Source organism: Natrix helvetica (assembly GCF_964273705.1).
Source record: "Natrix helvetica genome assembly, chromosome: 11".
NCBI lineage: Eukaryota > Metazoa > Chordata > Lepidosauria > Squamata > Natricidae > Natrix > Natrix helvetica.
In genome coordinates, this window is record NC_138562.1 from 165,687 (window position 1) to 187,728 (window position 22,042).

General features: G+C 45.4%; 1 protein-coding gene across 7 annotated transcripts in view; it reads left to right on the forward strand.

The window, feature by feature from the left end:
* Window positions 1-1,581: 1,581 nt before the first annotated feature.
* Window positions 1,582-22,042, forward strand: part of LAS1L (LAS1 like ribosome biogenesis factor) — a 66,167-nt gene continuing 45,706 nt past the window's right edge. Inside the window, exons 1-8 of one of the 7 annotated variants that reach the window (XM_081963855.1) lie at window positions 2,511-2,833; window positions 3,562-3,598; window positions 4,585-4,818; window positions 5,605-5,730; window positions 13,944-14,013; window positions 14,109-14,190; window positions 17,321-17,503; window positions 17,589-17,635. In XM_081963855.1, coding sequence (XP_081819981.1) covers window positions 4,628-4,818; window positions 5,605-5,730; window positions 13,944-14,013; window positions 14,109-14,190; window positions 17,321-17,503; window positions 17,589-17,635 — 699 coding nt within the window. In that variant the 5' untranslated portion in view covers window positions 2,511-2,833; window positions 3,562-3,598; window positions 4,585-4,627. Of the gene's footprint in view, window positions 1,602-2,510; window positions 2,834-2,876; window positions 3,252-3,561; window positions 3,599-3,661; window positions 3,823-4,584; window positions 4,819-5,604; window positions 5,731-13,943; window positions 14,014-14,108; window positions 14,191-17,320; window positions 17,504-17,588; window positions 17,636-22,042 lie in introns of those variants that run through there. The other 6 variants (XM_081963853.1, XM_081963854.1, XM_081963852.1 and 3 more) reach the window with 6 other exon arrangements.

A 22,042-nucleotide genomic window follows, 5' to 3' on the forward strand; every position in this document is an offset into this window, starting at 1 on the left:
TCACGACCATGCAATTCGAGACCTACTTTAGCTAGCCAGGGAATTCTGCATGCCCTAGTCATGCCATTCCATCCGGCCTCGAATGGACAGGCGGAATTAATGGTGTGATCAGCAAAAGAGGCCCTCGCCAGGATGGGCCCAGGCGATTGGCAAACATGGGTTGATCACTATTTGCTAATCCAACATATTACACCTAGCGCCACCACCGGGAGAAGCCCCTCCGAGCTTCTCATGGGTCGCCGTCTAAGGTCCCACCTAGACTGTCTACACCCAAACTACTCTGCCACATCGCCCCCAGACTCCACAAGCAAGATTCAGAACTTTAGCATAGGGGATTCAGTATACGCCCACAACTATGCCGGGGGAACTCTATGGATTCCTGCTACGGTGATAGGCATCAACGGGCCTTGCTCTTACTTACTAGAGCTGGAGGATGGTAGAAATTGGAGGAGGCACATTGACCAATTCCGTGATCGCCTCTCCCACTCCAATCTTAGAGTAAGAGACGAAACTCTAAAACCAAACGGCCAAGGCCCTACCCAAAAGGAGCAAACATTCACTCCTTTTCACAGACTACTCAAACCCGAGATATCCGGCACACTTATCTGAGTTTGTTGCAAGCCCACAGCGAACCCCGAGCGAGCAAACTCAAAGGACTCCAGCCGCGGCCTGGGGTAAGTTCCAGCAGCTTCCACAAAGCGGAGCTGGAGAGCACACAGGTCCATCTGACCTGCCTGAAGAGCCGTTTCCAAATGAATTGCGCAGGTCTGTCAGGGTAAAACAAAGACCCGCCTACTTAAAAGACTATGTCACAAATTGGAACACTCAAACCAAGAGGGGAGGGGTGTTAGATATTAACACAGGCCACTGTGGTTTCCACTCCAGTCCTCTGTTTAGGCGGGAACAGAGGTTCAATCTGATTGTTGAGAGGTCTGACAGCTCCCTATTAAAGGAGAGCTATCAGACCTAACAGTTGCTGGATTGTACATACTTGACTGTTGAAATAAAGAGCTGTTGTTGCGTTAAACCTGAGTCTGCCTTCTCATTGCCCTATCTAACAGCAACCCTCTTGGCTGAGTTTTGAATCCAGGTTTGGTTGAGTTTATTTATTTTATTTATTTAATTAAATTTTTAAACCGCGCCCTTTCCTAAACAGGACTTCTCAGATGCCATGTGGTGAGTTGTGTAAAAGGCAATATTATCCTGCCTTAATCCCATCACTCTGGAGCTGAAGAGGAGAACTTTTTATTGTGTAAAGTTGTTGGAAGAAATGTCCTGGGTTCGCCCCCAAGTGGGAAAAATACACTGGAGGCATGGAGGCTGCTTACAAAGATGGTTTAATGTTTTAATGGAGGACAGGACCGCATGGTTGGAGGTCCTGGGGAAAAAGGTGATCACATGATTCCAGGTGTTGGGTGATGAAGAAGGGTCGAAGAAGGGCTTGCAGGGCTTTTTATAATCTGTTCGGCCCCACCTATCTGTTTCCTGTTCCTGTGTAAGAAATGTATTCTGATTGGTTTCAGACTCACATGCGCCCATGCAAGGGCAATCCTCTAGGCTGAGTTTTGAATCCAGGTTTGGTTGAATTCAGATGCCATGTGGTCAGTTGAGGCTTATATTATCCTGCCTTCATTCCCATTCCCCTGGAGCTGAAGGGGAGAAGTCTTTTATTATGTAAAGTGGACTAGCTCAGGCTTTAATGGCTCATGGGGGCAGGAAGCTGCAGGGAGAGTTACCTTGTCTTTTTGAAACATGTTTTTTTTCACATCCAGAGAAATATTCTGCCTTTTCAATATTTCCTAGGATATTTCATTTTTCTGGGAGAGGGCTGGGTGATAACTTCCTACAAAGTGATCTAGCTTGGCCTTTAATGGCTCATGGACAAAAGATGGGGGCAGGAAGCTGCAGGGAGAGTTACGTTGTATTTTTGAAACATGTTTTTTTTTCACATCCAGAGAAATATTCTGCCTTTTCAATATTTCCTAGGATATTTCATTTTTCTGTGGGAGGGCTGGGTGATATCTTCCTACACTTCTTTGCACAGGACCAGATTCACGAGTATGTTTATTGCTACCAACGTGATTCACTAGTGTACAGAAAGAGTTCCTCTGAGTTCTTTAGATTAGAATAGAGCTGGAAGTCTTCTAGTGCAACCGCCCCACCTCAAGCAGGAGACTCTATTTCATTTCAGTAGCTGTCCAGTCTTTTAAAAAAAAAACCTCCAGTGATGAAGCCCCACAACTTCTGAAAGTAATCTGTTCTACTTTGTGTTTTTTGTACTAAGGTGTGTGTATGTGTGTGTTATATTACATTATTGCCTCTGCGTGCGTGAGTGTCTCATGTGTTATATAATATGTAATACTGTATACAATATAATATATACAATACCTGCAAAATATTATATAGATATAAGATTGTAACGTAAGACATTATACTTAGCTTCGTTTTGCCTTTAGGCTACAGGGGACGCTCGCTCGGCGTGAAACAGCCGGAAGCTCCTCTCCCGAGGACTATCTAGGCACCGCACTAACCGTCACCAACTTCCGCTTCCACTCCTGCACACGCCGCCTCGAGTCCTCCCCGATTGGTTTCTTCTCTCCGCCCCCTACCGGGATTGGCTACCTTTCCTATCCCTCCGCCTCTTCCTGCGCTGCCTCTGCGCCGCCTCCTTCCCACAGTTTTCTGCTGTCGCTGGGTCGACCCTTTTCCGGCTCTGGTGCGGGGTCGCCAGGCGCTCTTTGTGCGGAAAAGGCCAACAGGCGGCGAGTGCGGGTGATCGGGCTGGTGCCCACGCGTGGCAGTGGACGGAAGGGGTATCTGCCGAAACAGGCACGTGCGAAATGGGCAGATGGGTGTATGTGACATGAGAGGGTTTTTGTAAGGAGAGGGGTGTTGGCACTTGTGACGTTGGTCCCTGTGCAGTTTCGACACGGGGTTTTGGACTCAATTATGGTTGTATGTTTTGGGTTGTATGTTTTGTATCTGTAGTGTTTTCCAAATCTGGCCACTTTAAGATGGGCAGACTCCATTCCCAGAATTCTTCAATCAGTTTTGCTTTGCTGGCTGGGGAATTATGGGAGTTGAAGTTGGCCCATCTTAAAAGTGGCCAGATTTGAAAGAAGACTGATATTATTGAATACGTCTTTTGGTTATTCTGCAACCTGGTGCCTTTCAGATTGGCTGGGCTACCGTTTTTGTCCATCCATCCATTTGTTTGTTAATTTGATTATGCCACGGATTTCCCCTATAAGGTGAGTTTGGGTGGCTTACAGGTTACAGATCCATGAGCAGGAAGAGGAGAGCAAAACCTGTGTAGCTGGAGCAGGAAAAAGGCTTGTCAGGGGCAAGTGGGGAGAAAAGATGGTTACAGTGTGTTTCACTGTTGCATACTTTGAAGAATGTTCCATTGCTTCTTGTCTTGCCTTCTGGAGCTTTGGCAAATAGGTTGACTGCCACAAAGAAGAGTGGGAGGAACTATTCTTCAAAGCACCAGGAGGCAAGACAAGAAGCAACGGGTGGAAACTAATCAAGGAGAGAAGCAACTAAGAAATTTCCTGACAGAACAATTAACCAGTGGAAAAGCTTGCCTTCAGAAGTTGTGAGTTTTCCGTCCCTGGAGGTTTTTAAGAAGAGATTGGACAGCATTTGTCTGAAACGATATATAGGATCTCCTGCTTGAGAAGGTGGACTAGAATACCTCCAAGGTCCCTTCCAATTCTGTTATTCTGTTGATGGTGTGCCAGAAGAGTTTTGCAGAGGGGGCCTGGAGACCCCAGGGTGATACAGCACCCATCAAATGGTTGGTTTGAATGTCATCACCAGGTTGGTGAGGGTTTACTGGATTTTGTATTGGGGTTTTAGTTCTGTAAACCGCCCAGAGTCACCATCTCATTATTTTTATAAATAAGGCAGTGAACATACCTTCCTCCTATTTTTCCCACAACATCAATCTTGTGAGGTGGATTTGGCTGAGAGGGAGGGACTGGCCCAACATATTTTCTCAGTGAGAAATAAATAAGTATGAGAACATTTTGTTGGGAAAGATGAGGGCACTGATCTTCAACAAAATAGAGCATGAGGAGATCTTACTTGGTTTTATTTAAAGATTGATCTTGAAGTGTGTTCAGGATTTAAATACAGGTAGTCCTCAACTTATGACCACAACTGAGCCTAAAATTTCCACTGCTAAGCAAGACAGTTGTTAAATGAGTTTTGCCCCATTTTACAACCTTTCTTGCCATAGTTCTTAAGTGAATTACTGCTGTTGTTAAGCTAGTAACATGGTTATTAAGTGAATTTGACTTTCCCTTTGACTTTGCTTGTTGGAAGGTCAAAGAAGACAATCATATAACCCCAGGACCCTGCAACCATACATGCCAGTTGCCAAGCATCTGAATTTTGATCTTATTATCATGGAGATGCTGCAACGGTCGTAGTTGTGAAAAATGATCATAGGTCAATTTTTTCAGATCTATTGTAAGTTCAAACATTAAATGAATGTAAGTTGAGGACAATTTGTAGAGCACTTGGGAATTAGTTGGTGGAGGTTCATTTGTGGCTGGTTTGCTTTCTTTACATCTGTAGCACCAGATTCTGGAAGCTTGAAGAAGGGCAGAGCTATAACAACATGGCTAGCAAGGCCAGAAACCAAAAGCCAGGATGGAAACTGGCAGCCAAGGCATCTCAGTTGAAGAGACCACAGAATGTTGTTCCTTGGCAGAGCAAGGCTGAATGGGACCAAGTGATGGTGGGGCTGTATTGTGAAGACTGCCAGACACAACGAGATGCACTGGACAGAGTGTCTGTCTGGAAGAGCAGGTGAGAAGAACATTTTTCCTTCAGCTGCATCAGTATAGGCCTTTATCTCAGGTAGTCCTTGACTTACCGCAACATTTTGTTTCTGAGTGAGACTTGTTAAGTGAGTTTTGCCCTGTTTTATTACCTGTCCTGCCACAGTTGTTACCGCAGTTGTTAAATTAGTCACCTGGCTATTAAGTGAATCTGGCTTCCCCATTGACTGCTCGTCAGAAAGTCACAAAAGGTGATCACGGGACCCCGGGTCACTACGCCCATCATAAATATGAGCCAGTTGTCAAGCATTTAAATTTTGATCAAATGATCTTGGGGATGCTGCAATGGTGGTAATCATTTTTTTCAGTGCTATTGTAACCATGAATGATCATGAAATGAAAAGTTGTAAGTCAGGGATTATCCATAATAGGTATTCAAGGGTTCCATGTCTAGGTCATTTATTTGCCAGATGTATTCAACTTTATAAATATTTCCCCTTAGAAGTTCTTTACATATTAACTTTGGTACAGAGAAATCCAGTGAATTCCTAATCATTGCAGAGAAGTTTGGGGTTTTCTGGTTGCTGTTCAGCAGTATTGTGGACCGCTGGCTCCCAAAATGAGTTCAGTATGTCTAAGAAAGCCCTTCATTTCTGCTGCAGAGAGAAACTCTATCAGAACACTGAACTTCCACAGTTGATGTTTGTAATCTCAAAAGGTGTTCTAAGTTTGCCGTAGAAGGACATACCGGTAAATCACTGCAGAAAATCACTGCAGAAAATCATAATGTTACTGTGTTTCATTCTGAAATTAGGTTTGGGTCCAAGATGCCTTTAGCTGTGGAATGCACTGCAGATCTGATCCGCTGTAAGCTCCTAGATGCCTCTGGAGTTCTGAAATCCCATGAACTGATTCTGACCTATGGCCTGGCTCTGGTGAGGTAAGAAAGAGGGAACAAGCTTCTTACAGGAGTTGCTGTGTAAGGTTTATTGGAGAGTCTAGGAAAGAGATAGTTACATTTTTACAGAAAACTTTTTTCTACCTCTAATGAAAGCAGCTTCTGAATTCTGAAGGTTTTTCTTTAAAGACACTCTTAAAAACTTTTGAGCAAAGAATATATTGAAAAACAACAGGAATCTACGTGGGTTCTTCAAAAAGTCCCAGTCTTTTTTCAGCTAGTAAATATTGACAATGAACTTATATTGGTAGATGTTCAATAAATCTATTCAATGTCTTCTGCAACTAACCAAACTTAGTTTATTTAGTCTCTCTTCTTCAGATATCAAATGTTCTCTTTATTAATAGCCTTGTCCTAATCTGAAATGGCAACAAACTCTTTTCCAAAAATGTCTTTAGTTCTGTAAAAAAAAAAAGATCTTATCGCCAAGGATTAGAACAGCGGTTCTCAACCTGTGGGTTCGACTCCTTTGGGGGTCGAACGACCTTTTCACGGGTCGCCTAAGACCATCGGGACTCTTAAATCTTTCGACTCTGAAGTGTGCTGTGTCGCACACTCTCACATGCGTGCGCACCCACCCATAAATACACACGCAGGGAAGTAGGAGAAATGCAAATGTAAAACAAAAACAAAACAGGGAGTCTATATGTGTGTGTGGGGAGGGGAAGTAGAAATCTCAGTTGCACTTCTGGCCCTTTTAAAAAGTTTGTGTAAATTGGAATGAGGTCAGATTTGGAGCTTCTCATTGCACACGGTTATTGGGTTCCAAGCCATCAGAGCCAAGTGCATCTACAGGTGAGCAAGATGGGACTCTATGCATTTACTGCACCAGTCACTGTTTTTCCTATTGGGTAGCATTATAATAACCGAGTAGCATTAATAACCCGGTTATTAATGCTACTCGGTTGCACGAGTGGGGCTTTTTACCCCCAGCTAACTCCCTGGCAGCCGCTGAACAATCATAGAAAAAGCTCTTGTTTTCCAGTAGAGTAGAGGGAGGGGTCGCACAAGGGTTTAACACAGCCTGATTGGTCCATTAGACTGAGACAAAACCTCTTAACCTTCTGTCTCTCCTATTGGTTCCCAGTTTCCTCTTAGTCTTTTGGTCCAAGCACTGTGTTTTGGTTCTCTAGACAGGAAAATTTGGCTTGTTTCGATTAAATCTATTAGATAAGGTAAATTTGAACTTCTAATTTGATCAATTGGTTATTCTAAACTTTAAATTTGGTGACTGTGCCCAGACGGACGGTCTCGTGCCTGTCCTCAGCGGCCAGGGAGAGCCCCGTGGGGCGTTTCTTCTCCTTCCCCGCAGGCCGGGTGCCCGGACATATTCCTGGTTTCGCGGGCATGCCGGGCAACCACTACAACTCCAGGAGCCGAAAAACCGCCGCCCGCAATGTTTCGGTCGAGATCGAGCTGAATTTGCAGCGTAGCGCCGCTGAAGAGTGTTGACAGACCGTTCGGCTAAACGCGGCCCTCTGACCGAGTATTTTTGCGCCAGCCTCCCTTCCGGAGCCGTGCGCGCTCTGCAAAGGCTCCAGCATTCCGACAAGGCGCGAGAGCGGGCCACGGCCCCCAAAAGACAAGCCACGACTGCCGAAGACTTTAAATATCGGGCGCGAGGCTCCAGCGGCCATTTTTGAAGCTACCATGTGCGACGGGCCGAAGATTTTAACAGAGGCTCCGCGCGCTCGAGGCGAGGAAAAGGAGTGATCTGAAGGCCACGCCAGAGACAGGGCCTACCTCCCCGTTGACTGACGACCTCCACGACGCCCAGGGCGGCTGACACGTAAGTGGGACGATGGCGGTGTGTGCAGAGCCGGCGCAGGCTACCTCTGCCCAGGCCCCAGAAGACAGGGAGGCTCATCCTGATCAACCTGGGGCCAGGTCCTCTTCCTCTAGGCCTCAGGCAGCACAGAGGCCATCTAGGGCAACAGAGAGGGACGAACAGAGGCGCCAGAGGGCGCTGGAAAGGACCATCACCAGGACGGAGAAACAGGCCTTGGCAGCTAGGCCCAGGTCCCGATCCAGGTCTCCAGTTGGCTCAACACCAATCCTTCCCCCTCCCCTCGGAGGGGATTCAGTCCCTCTTCTCCCTCGGGGTCCCCTTCCAGGTCATGCCAGAGCCCCAGGAGGTCTGATTCTCCTTCCATGCCAGAGTCTCCTGACCTGGTTGAGGCAGAGATGGCGGACCCTCTGGAAGGTTCTTCCAGGCACTTTCACTCAACTAAGGGTCCGGCCCCTCGGGGCCCGGATCGTTACCAGGAGGACCTGGAAGATCTAGAACACCTCCCTGAAAACATTAGGAGGCTTATTTTGGCAGCTATCTCCCGGGGCATTGCTCAGAGGGACAGGGCGCCTTACCACAGCAGGCCCTATTCCTATCATAGGTCTTGCTCGAGAGCCACCTCCCCCTCCCTGGTTAGCGAGGGCTCCACCAGGGGGGAGGACAGCCGTAATGACTTGGGATTCTCGGAAAACGAGGACTCCGACCCCCCCGGACTCCCCATCTTCATCAACTCTGCTGCCCCCGGCCATGTTCAAACCCTTGTTGCATAAGGCCAGGAAGACCACCAAAATTGGAACCGGGGACCCTACGGTCCCGCCTCCAAGGCATCCAGACTTGGCTATGTTCTCCAACACTGCTACGAACAAGGAGGAGATTCCAGCCATTCCCCTTGTTCCTGGAGGTGTTGAAGAATCAGTGGACCCGTCCTTCCAACTTTTCCACCCCGGGCAGCAACGACCGTCACGTTTATAATGTAGAACAGGCCTTTGCCCAAGAACTCCAGCTCCCTATCATTGACACTCCAATAGCAGCTCTCGTCTCCTCCTCCCCCGTAGTGTCCGGGGACGCAGCAGACAAGATGAAGCTGGAGGGTAAGCGGGCTGAATTAATTCTACGCAAAAACTTCAACGCCTCCGCATGGGCGGTTAGAGCGGCAGCCGCAGCGTCATATTTTAACCGTACCACGGTGATGTGGCTCCACCAGCTCCAGGATCGAATTCCGATCCAGGACGACCACCTCCACCAGGACATTACAAAGATCCTAGCTGCTTCGCAGTATTCGGCTGACGCGACTCTGGACGCGCTTAAGTTCGCCTCCGGTGCCTTAGCCACATCTGTCTCCTCCCGTCGCCTCCTGTGGCTTCGCAGTTGGCAGATGGACAATAAGGCAATGGAACTTAGCCGCGGCCCCCTATGCAGGACCCAACCTTTTTGGGGCGGCTCTGGATCCCATCTTGGTGGAAAACAAAGATAAAAAGAAAGTTATGCCGTCCACCGCCAAGAAACCGGAATCCCGTCCCCACCCTTACCGTAGGCCCTCCTTCAGGGCCCCTGACCACGAGCAGCCGCAACGATATTCTTCTTACAGGCAGGACAGGCATTATTCACAACCTCCTTACCAGGACCGTAACAGGTTCCAGTCCCAGTCCAAACGGCTCTTTTGTGGGGGAGGCGGCCGCTCCTTCCGCAGGGAGAAATAACTCGAACCCGAGCCCTCCCATCGGCGGCCATCTGGCAATGTTAGCGGACCACTGGGATGGGATCACCACAGACGCTTGGGTCAGGGCCACCGTCCGGTTTGGCCTGAGGCTAGAGTTCCTCATCGAACCCCTGAGATTCTTCAGAACCTTCCCCACCTCCAGAAACCCGGAGCGATGCCGTCTGATGGATCTCGCCGTAAAACATCTGCTAGAGATCCGAGCGGTGGAGGCGGTTCCGGCCGCGGAATGCGGGTGGGGTTACTACTCCAACCTGTTCGTGGTTCCGAAGAGCTTGGGGGGTTGGAGGGCAATTCTGGACCTCAAGCGATTGAACCGGTTCCTTGTATACAGACGTTTCAAGATGTCTTCCCTGAAATCCATCCTTCAGGGCATTCGGCGGGGGGATTATCTGGCCTCGGTGGATCTGACGGAGGCTTACCTCCACATCCCCATCCTCCAGCCCCACCGCAAGTACCTTCGATTCTCCCACAGAGGGTGTCATTATCAATACCGGGCCCTCCCATTTGGCCTGGCCTCCGCCCCCCGCACCTTTGCAAAAGTCCTGGCGGCATTGGCAGCTCACCTGCGCTTGGTGCTGGTGAGACTCCAATACTACCTGGATGATGTCCTTGTTCAGGCAGATTCCCTCTCCAGGGCGAAGTCGGATCTTCGCCTCACTGTTCGTTGCCTCCAGTCCTTGGGGTTTTCTGTCAACTTCCCCAAAAGCCATCTGTCCCCTTCCAATCAGATCCTTCACCTAGGGACGGACATAAACTCGATCACAGGGATAATGTCTCTTTCCCCGGACTGACTTGCCAGCCTTCGCCAACTTGTAACCAAGGTCAGGGCGAGGAGGTCAGTTTCCATCCTGACCTTATCACAACTTCTGGGCAAGATGGTGTCCTGCATAGGGATAGGCCTCTGGGCCCGACTACACCTGCGTCCACTGCAGTGGGCCCTGATCCCGTTCCAGAAGAAGAGGATGAGCAAGTCCCTAAGGCCCCTACGCCTACCTGCGGACATACGAGCATCTCTTCGGTGGTGGATATCATCGGTGGTGCAGAAGGGGGGCTCGTTCTGGGAGCCAGAAAGAGTGACAGTGACGACGGACACAAGCCTTTTCGGCTGGGGGGCGGTGATGTCCTCCAACATGGCTCAGGGACAATGGACGGCCTCGGATTTCAGCCACAATATAAACTGGCTGGAACTCAAGGCTGCGAGACTGGCTCTGCGATACTTCAGTCAACACCTTCGGGGTCAGCATGTCCTTCTCCTGACGGACAATGTCGCCACGAAGGTGCATGTGAATCGACAGGTGGGAACTCACTCCTGGGCTCTCTGGCAGGAAGCGCAGACACTTGAGGACGGAGAGACATTTGGCCTCTTTGGTGGCGGAACACATCTCGGGAGTGTCCAACCACCAGGCGGATTGGCTGAGCCGGGCGACTCTAGACAATGGCGAGTGGCAGCTAGCGCCCGAACTGTTCCAGAAGATCTGTCGGAAATTCAGCACTCCTCTAGTGGACTTGTTTGCCACCCCCAGCAATTCGCAGCTGCCTCGCTTCTTTTCCCGATTCCGGATGCCAATGGTGGAGGGCACAGATGCCCTCAGGAGCAGATGGCCTCCAAGCCTGCTTTATGCTTTCCCTCCCCTTCCCCTCATTCCAGGGACCGTCAGAAAGATAGTGGCAGAGAGGGCCCTCGTCATCTTACTCGCCCCCTATTGGCCCAGTAGACCGTGGTTTGCGGACTTAGTCCAACTGTCAGTGTCCGATCCTTGGAGAATCCCTCAGGGGGAAATCGCCTTGTGTCAGGGGCTCCTGAATCATCCGGAGCCCCAGTGGCTCCACTTAACCGCCTGGCACTTGAGCGCCGCCGCTTGAGGAAGGCGAAGCTTTCCTCGGGTCATAGCTACAATTGAGGCATCCAGACGACCTTCCACCACCAGAATCTATAACTCTACCTGGGCGGTGTTTGCCAAGTGATGCTCTCCCCTCGGCCTCAATCCCTCCAGGGCCACGGTTCCAAATGTCTTGGAGTTCTTGCAGAAGGGCTTAGAGGAAGGTTTGTCCCACAATGCGCTGCGGCGCCAAGTGGCGGCCCTGGCCACGGTGCTAGGGGGGAGGGTTCCCACACGCTCTCACATTCCCCCCTTGTAAAGCGATTCCTCAAAGGGGCAGCGAATATCAGGCCGCCGCCGATCCACAGATTCCCGACCTGGGACCTTCCCCTGGTCCTTAAGGCCCTGACGGGAGCTCTGTTCGAACACCTGCGAATGGTTCATATGTGTTTGCTCACCCTTAAGGTCGTTTTTCTGGTGGCCGTTACCTCGGCTAGACGCATATCGGAGTTGGGGGCGCTATCATCCCGGGATGATCTCTGTCTTTTCCACCAGGACAGGGTAGTCCTTCGCCTCGACCCGACCCTTCTCCCGAAGGTGAACACACCTTTCCATAGGGCCCAAGAGATCATCTTACCTAACTTCTGCCCTAATCCATCGCACGAGAGGGAGCGTCTATGGCACAAGCTAGATTTCCGCCGTGCTCTCTGTATTTATCTGAGGCGGACGGAGGGGACCCGCAAGACAGAGGCACTCTTCGTGTCTTTCCAACCGGCGGCGCTTGGGACTAAGATTTCCTCCACCATTATTGGCAGGTGGCTGCGACAGGCCATTGTCGCGGCCTATGAGGCTTCTGGTCAGGTTCCCCCTTTGGGTATTACGGCACACTCCACCTGTAGTGCCTCTACGACTGCGGCTTGGGCTACCAGGGCTCCGTTCGAGGACATCTGTCGGGCGGCCACCTGGGCTTCCCGACCCTTTTTATAATAATAATAATAATAATAATAAATAAATTTGAATTTATTAGCCGCTCCCTTTCCAGACAGGACTCGGGGCGGCGTACAATGGAGCATATAAAACACGAAACATATGTACAAACACATAAACATACACATATACAAAGACTTACATGCATGGAGGAGGTAACAAATTACATCACATTAGACAGTTAAAAATCACCATTAAAATACCCCAATTGTAAAACACAATTTAAAATTTAAAAATTTAAAAGAACTGTCAGGAGGAGTAAGAAAAATTTACGGTTGAGCCAGGCCAGATAATTGAAAGAGGTGGGTCTTCAGCTGTACACGGAAGGAGCGGAGATCGGAAGTAATCCTGATGTCACGGGTTATCCGCCATTACCAGCTGGATCTCAACGCCCTTTGGCTGGAGGGTCCTTCACCGGGTGGCAACCGTTCCTCTGGGCCCCAGTCTTCCCTCCCTGGGATATAGCTTAGGTATGTCCCTCGCGTGACCCCTCCCTCTACTCTACTGAAAAAAGAATGTTGGTCTTACCTGAATGTGTCTTTTAAGTAGAGTAGATGGAGGGGTCACATCCCACCCTAGTGAGTTAGACAGGGACTGAACGGGGGAGGAACGGGTGGCCCCGGGGGCTTGTCCCTTGTTTGACTTTCAGATGCAGACTTTCGATATCAAGGAAACTGGGAACCAATAGGAGAGACAGAAGTTTAAGAAGTTTTCTCTCAGTCTAATGGACCAATCAGGCTGTGTTAAACCCTCACCTGACCCCTCCCTCTACTCTACTTAAAAGACACGTTCAGGTAAGACCAATGTTCTATCCCTCTAATTACGAGTTCTTTGGATGAAGATATTTTTTAAATTATTATTACCAGTTTTGCTTGGCGATGTGGGCATTTTCATTTTTTAGTGGGTTATAATTACATATTGTTTTTGTGATTAATCACTATGCTTTAATTATGTTCAATTTATAACAATAAAAATACATGCTGCATATCAGATATTTACATTACGATTCATAACAGTAGCAAAATTATATTATAGAGTAGCAACGAAAACAATGTTATGGTTGGGGGTCACCACAACATGAGAAACTGTATTAAAGGGTCGCAGCATTAGAAAGGTTGAGAACCTTTGGATTAGAAGGACCAATGGGCAGTTTAAGAGATACTAGCAAACCATTGAACATTACCAGTTACTTAGCTGCAGTGAAATTATTTTATAGTCTGAGCTGTTATAGTTATGCTTTCTTGAATTAATAGATGTTAAGTAGTTATTTCATGTGCATTGTTAAGTCATATAACTGAAAACATGTAAGTTTTGTTTCATGAGCGTTATTGCTTCGAGTGGTAGCTGAATTGATATTCTGCATTGTTCTGAATATTATATTGCTTGTCTCTGGGCTCACAAAACTGTTTTAAAACATACATGAAAAGGAAGACCCAAAGATGACAAGAACTGAACAAAAAAGAAACAAACCCACACTATCCCACTGTAAGGGGCTTCATTCTTGCTAAGCCCTGAATAAAGAATCAGATCTTCAAGCCCTTTCAAAACAACAAAGAATGGGACCATCAGATCTTGGGGAGGAAACCTCATTCTAGAGGGCAGACCTGCTTCTGGGGTCCCCAAGAATTGACATTGTTTAATTGAAGAAACCTGGAGCATGCCAGCACTGCCAATTCAAATTGGCAAAGCAAATACTATGGGAGGCAGACAACCCCTCAAATAACCAGCTCCTCTGCCATGGGTCATAATGAACAATTAATGTTAAGATAGTGGCTGAAGGATGGGAGGATTCGTCTTTCTGGGTTTGATTCAGATTCAAATGATATTCTCAAACACAAGTAGTTTCCCTGAAATCATTCAACACTTCTATCACCCACAGGTTTGTGAATCTCATCACCGAGCGGAAGCAGAAGATGGTTACCATTCCACTGAGGCACCTAGCAAAAGAGGTAAAAGAGGTTTGAATTGATTAAGTTCTGGGAGCTGTGAAATAATTGCATTGCTTCCATCTCTGATTTTAATAATCATTTGGTTCTTGTCCAAGTTGAACATCCCAACCTGGATTGTGGATCTACGTCATGACCTAACACACGGCGCCCTTCCCCAGCTGGTAACTTGCCGAAAAGGTAAAGGATTATTTTTTATTCTAATGAAGTTACCATGGTGGTGGAGTGGTTAGAATGCAGTTATTGCAGGCTAACTCTGCCCACTACCAAGAGTTCGATCCTGACCTGCTCAAGATTGACTCAGACTTCCATCCTTTTCAGGTCGGTAAAATGAGGACCCAGCTTGTTGGGGGCAATATGCTGACATTATACACTGCTCAGAGAGTGCTGTAAAGCACTATGGAGTGGTGTATAAGTCTAAATGCTATTGCTAGTACTATGCCATTAGTAATTGCAAACAGCCAAGCACAAAGAGCACCAAGGACACCACTGTTCAACATGGAGCTGCATATAGGTGGTCCTTGACTTACGACCACAATTGAGCCCAAAATTTCTATTGCCCCAATGTACAGCCTTTCTTGCTACAGTTGTTAAGTGAATCACTGCAATTGTTAAATTAGTAACATGGTTATTAAATGAATCTGGATTCCCCATTGACTTCACAAGACCCTGGGACACTGCAACCGTCATAAATATGAGTCAGTTGCCAAGTGTCAAATTTTTGATTACATGACCATGGGGCTGCTGCAACGGTTGTAAGTATGAAAAACAGTCAAGTCACTTTTTTCAGTGCCACTGTAACTTCAAATAGTCACTAAATGAATGATTGTAAGTCAATCGGTCTGCTCTGAACATTCTTTTTGTATTTTGAGCCTAAACTTCCAAAAATAATTAAAACAGTACTATCTGCTTTTAAAACGTGGCTGTTCCAGCTCTGAAGCAGCTGCAACTTGAAATATTTCAACGCATTCACTCCTTTCCTCTTAGAATATTCACTTAAAAACAATAAACGCAGAAACAAAAGCAATGTTCCCTTGCTTAGCCATGAAAGCCAGCTCACTCTCAGCCCAACCCATCTCACAGAGTTATTGTTGTATGGAAAATAGGAGGAGGAGGAAAGTGTGTTGGATATGTTTGCCACCTTGAGTTACGGAAGGTAGGAAGGAAGGAAGGAAGGAAGGCCAAAAGGATCAGCTAAAGGCAGTTTATTCCTAGAGTAGCTTTCCTGTACAGCTACCTGAGTAAACATGCATGAAATCAGTACATTTTTAAAAATAAGATGAGGTCAGCTCCAAGTTCCTGTATACCAGGGGTATCAAACTTGCGTCGTTATGGTGGCGTCACGTGACATATCAGGACTTTTACCTCCTTTTCTAAATAGGGTGTGTCCGTAGCCAGCGCGTGACGCATCTGGCCTGTGGGCAGCAAGTTTGACAGCCCTGCTGTATACATTTGTTATTGGATGCTATCCTTAGTGCTTCCTCCAGATGGTGATGTTGCAGTGCAGGGAGAAAATACTACTGTCCCCAGAGGATAGTTAAGTTTCAATCTGCTCTGTAAGTGGTGACTTGTTTGGAAAAGGTTTTAAGCATATAGTAAGGGAATAGAAATGTCTCACTCTTCAGGGTAGAAGGAAAATGCAGAATGTTCTTTCTGCTCCAGATAAGATTTCTCCTCTAGAAGTATGGAATTGTACCTTTCAGCATGTTCCTGGAGGACACCGATCTGGAGAAAACTGTTCCAGATCGTTTGCAGATATCCAGTATTTTTTCTTACATTTCCAAAAGTGGGGTCTTTGCAAACACTCTTTTTTTATCTGATTATTTTATCCTGCCTTTATTATTTTATAAGTTGCACAGAGCAGCAAACACATACACTACTTTCCTCTGGGCTGAAAGATTGGCTGTGCCAGCTTTCATACCATGAAAGGATTAGAATTCACAGTCTCCTGGTTTCTAGGCTAGCACCTTCACCACTACACCAAACTGTCTCTCTCTTTTCTTTTCTTCCCTGTCAAAGGGAAGAGCAAATGGTGTGCAGCCTTCTTGGCTGCTGGATGTTTTCTGCCCTGTGTCCTTTCACCGTTGAAGACAGGCGCAGGCTGCTGGGGATGAGTCCATGTTGTTTGCATCTCAAACTGAAGTGCAAATGGTTCCTTCTTGACTCTCTATAAGAATGCAAATGACCAGCTGTCTGCAAGGAATATAAATTCTTTCATTCCCCAAGAAGCTGCTTGGATGAGAAGTGAAATGTTTTCAGAGAAAAAGCAAAGTCCAGTTTCCTCCTGAAAAAGTACCATTGGGTTTATCTTGGCAACTTGTCAAATGCATAGAATTCTGGGAGTTGAAGTCCACACAATGAAGCTTCTTGGATGAGAAGCGAAATTTCATCTTCTTCCTCAAGGAAAAAAAAGTCCAGTTGCCTTTTGAAAAAGCATATTTGAGACAACTATTACCATATTTTTCAGAGTATAAGACGCACTGGAGTATAAGACACGCCAAGGTTTTGAAGAGGCATTTTTTTTAAAAAAAGAAGGTAGGTAGATAGAGGGATAGAGAGGGAGAGAAAGAGAGAGAAATACAGTAGGTAGGTAGGGAGAGAGAGTGAGTAGTTAGCTAGGTAGGTAGATAAAGGGATAGAGAAAGAGAAATAGAGAGAGAGAGAGAAATACAGTAGGTAGGCAGGGGGAGAGAGTAGGTAGGTAGGTAGATGTTTCCAGGTGTATTTATCCATGTGCTGGAGAAGGAAATCACTGACAATCTGCAGCACCTAAGACTGTTTCTGATGGCACAGCACTTGATCAATCTAATTCTCATTAATAGGTTAAAGAGCTTTCCAAAAGGGGGGGAAAAGTTTTTGCACTCTGCAAACCTTCCAAAAATGGCCGGTTTCCCCCCCCCCCCCAAGGCATGAATAGCCTTGGGGGGGCTTGCAGAGTGCTCCTTGGGGGGATGGGGAGCAAAAACGAGCGAAAAATGGTCCGTTTTTTTGTCAAAAGAATTGCATGCATAGCCTTATGGAGGCTTATAGAGTGCTGCTGGGGGCTGGGGGGGGGGCAAAAAACGGCCCATTTATTGCTCATTACGGCTCTCCCCAGCCCTCAGGAGCTCTCTGAAAGCCTCCATAAGGGTATGCACGGCCATTTTGGTGAAGGGGGCGAGGCTTCAGGAGGCAAAAAAATTGCTGTATTTGGTGTATAAGACGCACCCAGATTTTCAGCCTCTTTTTTGAGGAAAAAAGGTGTGTCTTATACTCCAAAAAATACAGTATGTTGTCTATTTTTAATGGTGCCATCCTTTCTTCTCTGCAGGTTGTGATACTGTGCTGGACTGGCTGAGGCGCTCATATTGGAGTTGCCAACTTGGTAATAATTTAGTTGAAGAAGGTGAGGAAAGCGAAGAATCATCAGAAGTGGATGGCGAAGATGAGATGGCCAGCAGTCAAGAAGATTTGGAGAAGACGCCAGATGAGCAGAAACAACAGGAACTCCGTGGTAGGTGTATTCAGATACATTGTTTCTTCTTTCTGCACTTAAATGTTTTTTTAAAGGATTCTTTTTTTTTGAATCTCTCCCCCAGGAAAAGTCAGAGATGTTTTGACTTCGTTTAAAAATCAACAGCTTGAGGTAAGCTCTGTAGATTCTTAATCAGACTAGCAATTTTTGTTTCCTTTGAAAATTCTTCAAATGATAAAAATGTAAATGAAAAAAATAAAGTATTAATTCTAGGTGTTTTGCTTTGATTAAAATGTTATAGTTTGGACTTTCAGATGCAAAGACAAAGCAAAGTGTCCTGATTCATTACATGTAGTCCTCAACTTGCAGCTGGTTGCTTAGCAACCATTCAAAGTTCCAACCAACCTGGGGTGTCAAACTGGTGGCCCACATGCGTCACTTGCAGGCCATGCCCACCCCAGCTCTGCAAAGGGGAAAAAAGATTGTGATATATCACAATATGTCACATGACGTGATTGAGTTTGATAGCCATGACCTATACAGTCATTTGCAATATCCCATATTTTTTATGCTAAAAAACAACACTTCCACTTTTGGGCAAAACTACATTTACGGCAAACAAGGGGATCACACTTAAACCGCATCACACGCTTAATGATCGCCACAGGAAAAAGGTAAAATCAGATTGTCACATGACCATCATGAATATGACTGTAATGGCAAGCTCTCATGGTTGTATGTCGAGGACTACCTGATACTTTTTCCAAATGAATTGTATCTGCATCTTCCAATGTTTCCTGGGATTGGAAAAAGTGAGTTCAGAGAATGGCCCAAAGGTGCTTTTTTCAGGAGGCAACTGGACTTTCTTGTTTTTTTCTTTGAAGACATTTTGCTTCTCATCTAAGAGAAGTGGGGAAGCAATCCTGTCAGAACTGATGAAGCTTCTTGGATGAGAAGCGAAACATCTTCAAAGAAAAAAAGTCCAGGTGCCTCCTGAAAAAAGCATCTCTGGGACAACCATGACCTGGATGACTGAGAATCTCTAGAGAAGTTTGGAGAATGAATTTCTTGTTCAGGAAGCCACAGTGGAGATTCTAAGTCATCCAGGTCATGGTTGTCCCAAAGGCATGCTTTCAAAAGGCAACTGGACTTTCTTTGTTTTTCCTTGAAGATACTTATATTATAATTTATATTCCTTGCTGCTAATGATCAGATAACCTCAAGGGATATAAATCCTTCCATTCTCCCCCATTTAGTCAGAATTGAAGAAGTTTCTTTGAGAAATGAAACCTTTTCAAGGAAAAACAAGGAAAGTTCAGTTATCCTTGGTTAGAATGTCATATAGTGCAGCTAAAGGGTTCAAAATTGGAAGAGGGGTGTGCATATTGTCCCACTGTCCATTTAACATATGCAGAATATACCAAAAAAGGTGCTGGATTAAAAGAAATTGGAATTAACATTGCTAGGAGTAATATCAACAATCTGATACCGTATTTTTCAGAGTATACGATGCACCTTTCCCCCCCCCCCAAAAGAGGGTGAAAATTTGAGTGCGTCTTATACACTGAATGTAGCCCCAACCCTTTGGCCTCTGCCTCCCAGCAATTAACTCCTTGCAGAAAATGGGGAAAATGGGGTTTACGGGGGTGGCAATAGGTTATGGCAATCCCTGCAGCCTGAAACAACTGATGATCGGGAGGCCTATGCTGAAATTGAAATTGAAAGTTGCTGTACTGCACGGAGGCAAATTGCTGGGAGGCAGAGGCAGATTTTTTTTGTGCTAATTTTGTGTTTGCTGCAAGGAGGTAAGTCATTAACTATAAATGCCTATAGAATGTTCAAATTATTACATTTTTTAAAAGACTGCTTTATTATTGTTCTAGACAACTTAACAAAATGAAGAAGCTTTTTAAGATAAATGCTTGATTTGAAGTGCTATTGTATCTTCTTTTAAACAGCAGAGAATAATATATACTTCCAGAAAGCCACATCAATTTTAACAGTTTCTGTACAAGTATAGTCTGAAATGTAGCACTATCCTATTGTTTAATCAGACTCTGACTTAGTTATGTTTGGAGTATATCTATTTAAATAATTGGGAGGAGCTAGTGTGACTATATTTAAGAAAACTTTCTGGCATTAGTATACTGCCATAATGTACATTTCTCCAATTCTTTCCTATTTCTATGGGTCAGGCACACATGTACAGAAATACACCACAAACGTGTATATTGTCTGTACTGTTTGCTGTTTGTTGCAAGGAGCTAAATTGCTGGGAGGCAGAGGCAGATTTTTTCCCCTTGTTTTCCTCCCCAAAAGCTAGGTGCATCTTATACTTTATACTTTGGAGTGTCTTATACTCTGAAAAATACGGTATATGTTGTTGGACACACAGAAAAGGAATCTCTTGAAGGTGAAAGAAATGAGTGTAAACATCAAGCTGCTGCTCAATAGGTTTTTTTTTAAAGAAAACCTTAAATTCATGTCAATAGGCAATGCCAACCTAATGTAGAGAGTCATTGAAATAATAAGTTCAAAAATTCTTAGTAATGGTGGCTAGAACTATGAAATAAAGAGATGTTCTTTCTTGAGATAAAAGCTACAACAGATCTAGATTGAAAATTAAGGTACATGGACATTAGACCAAAACAAATGTATATAAGGTTTTCCCCAGAAATGAAGGCAAATATGCATGTCCCAGGATAATGTTGCAGGATCCAATCATGGTCGGTCACTGGGACCAGACGTTTATTCTTCCAAGCTTTCAGACTCATGCTGGAGCCCATCCTCAGGGAATTTCTCTCTAGCAGAATGTGTGCTTTGGGCTCTTCTATGTTCCTTGATGATGCGCTCCAGCAAGAGACCAAAGGCTTAGAAGACTAAACCTCTGGTCCCAGTGACTGACCGAGATTGGATTCTGCAAGGTTTTCCCCAGCTACAAATGTAGCTTTAAAAGCTGGGCCATCAGAAAAACTGAAAAAACCCCATGTTGCTCTTGAAGTACGGTGCTGGTTGAGAATATCTTGGACCTGGAGAACATGAGATGCTAACCACACTGCTTGTTGGAAGCACTTTTTGCAAAACTAAAGCATGCATCAGATAAAGGCATGGGTCCCTGGAAAACATCCTTATGCTTGCAGAAATGGAAGGCTAGATGCAGAGATGCCATCATAAAGCAGTGTTTTCAAAAAATCAAAGTGACTGACAGTCCTGGTAATTAAGTTTCTTGGACACAAAGAGAAGTGGCAACAAAAGTAATGTAGGGAATTAAACTAATATAGATAGTCCTCAAGCTATGACCATAATTGACTCCCAAATTTCTGTTGCTAAGACAGAGAGTTGTTAAGTGAATTTCCCCCCATTTTATGACTTTTCTTGCCACAGTTGTAAAGTGAATCACATATGGTAGTTATGTGGTTGTTAAGTGAACCCAGCTTACCCATTGATTTTGCTTGTCAGAAGATCGCAAAAAGTAATCACCTGATCCCGAGACACTGCAACCGTTATAAATAAGAGTCAGTTGCCAACCATCTGAATATTGATTATGTGACCACGAGGATGCTGCCACGGTTATAACTTTGAAAAACTGTCATTTGTCACTTTTTTCAGTGCTATTGTAACTTTGAACGGTCACAGAACGAATTGTTGTAAGTCAAGGGCTACTTTTATTTGAATTTTAAATGGACCGTCGTGTTATAAATATGCACACCTAATTTGTACGGTCTATTTTTATTCTCTTTGAACCAGATTTATATTCATTTTGAATAGTTATGAATACAGATGTTTTATCTTTTCCTATTTCTTCCCGTTGTCTTTTCTATTCCTAACCTGGTTGATTGTTGGAATCAATAGTTTTTCCAAGTTGGTTGTCATAATGACTTACCATATTTTTTGCCATATAAGACGCACCTTTTTCCCTCAAAAAAGAGGCTGAAAATCTGGGTGCATCTTAAACACTAAATACAGCATTTTTTGCCTCCAGAAACTCCGCCCCCTTCATCAAAATGGCCATGCAGAGCCTTTAGGAGGCTTTCAGAGAACTCCAGGCGGCTGGGGAGGGCAGAAATGAGCAAACAACGGGCCATTTTTTGCCGCCCCCAGCCCCCAGCAGCACTCTATAAGCCTCTTAAAGGCTATCCATGCCCTTTTTTGACAGAAAATGGGCCCATTTTTGCAAAAAACGGGTCGTTTGGGGGAGGTTTACAGAGTGCAAAACCTTTTTTTTAAAAAAATTGCCTCTTCAAAACCTTGGTGCATTTTCTACTCTGGTGCGTCTTATACTCTGAAAAATAGGATACATCACGTCCGTAAGGCAGTTGACTCAATTCACGTATAACACTAGGCTCCAAGCAAACTTGTATTTTATCATGCTTTAACCCAGTGCTTCTCAATTATTTTCTGTCATGCCCCCACTAGGAAGAAGAAAACATTTCGCGCCCCCCGCGCGACTGTAAATAGTATCATTTGTCTATAAAATTGTTATAAGTACACCTCTGTATAACACTGTATCCTTATTAATGTATAAGAGAATTAAAAAAGAAAGAAATGTGGATCAATTTACAACAAAGAATAGCTTTA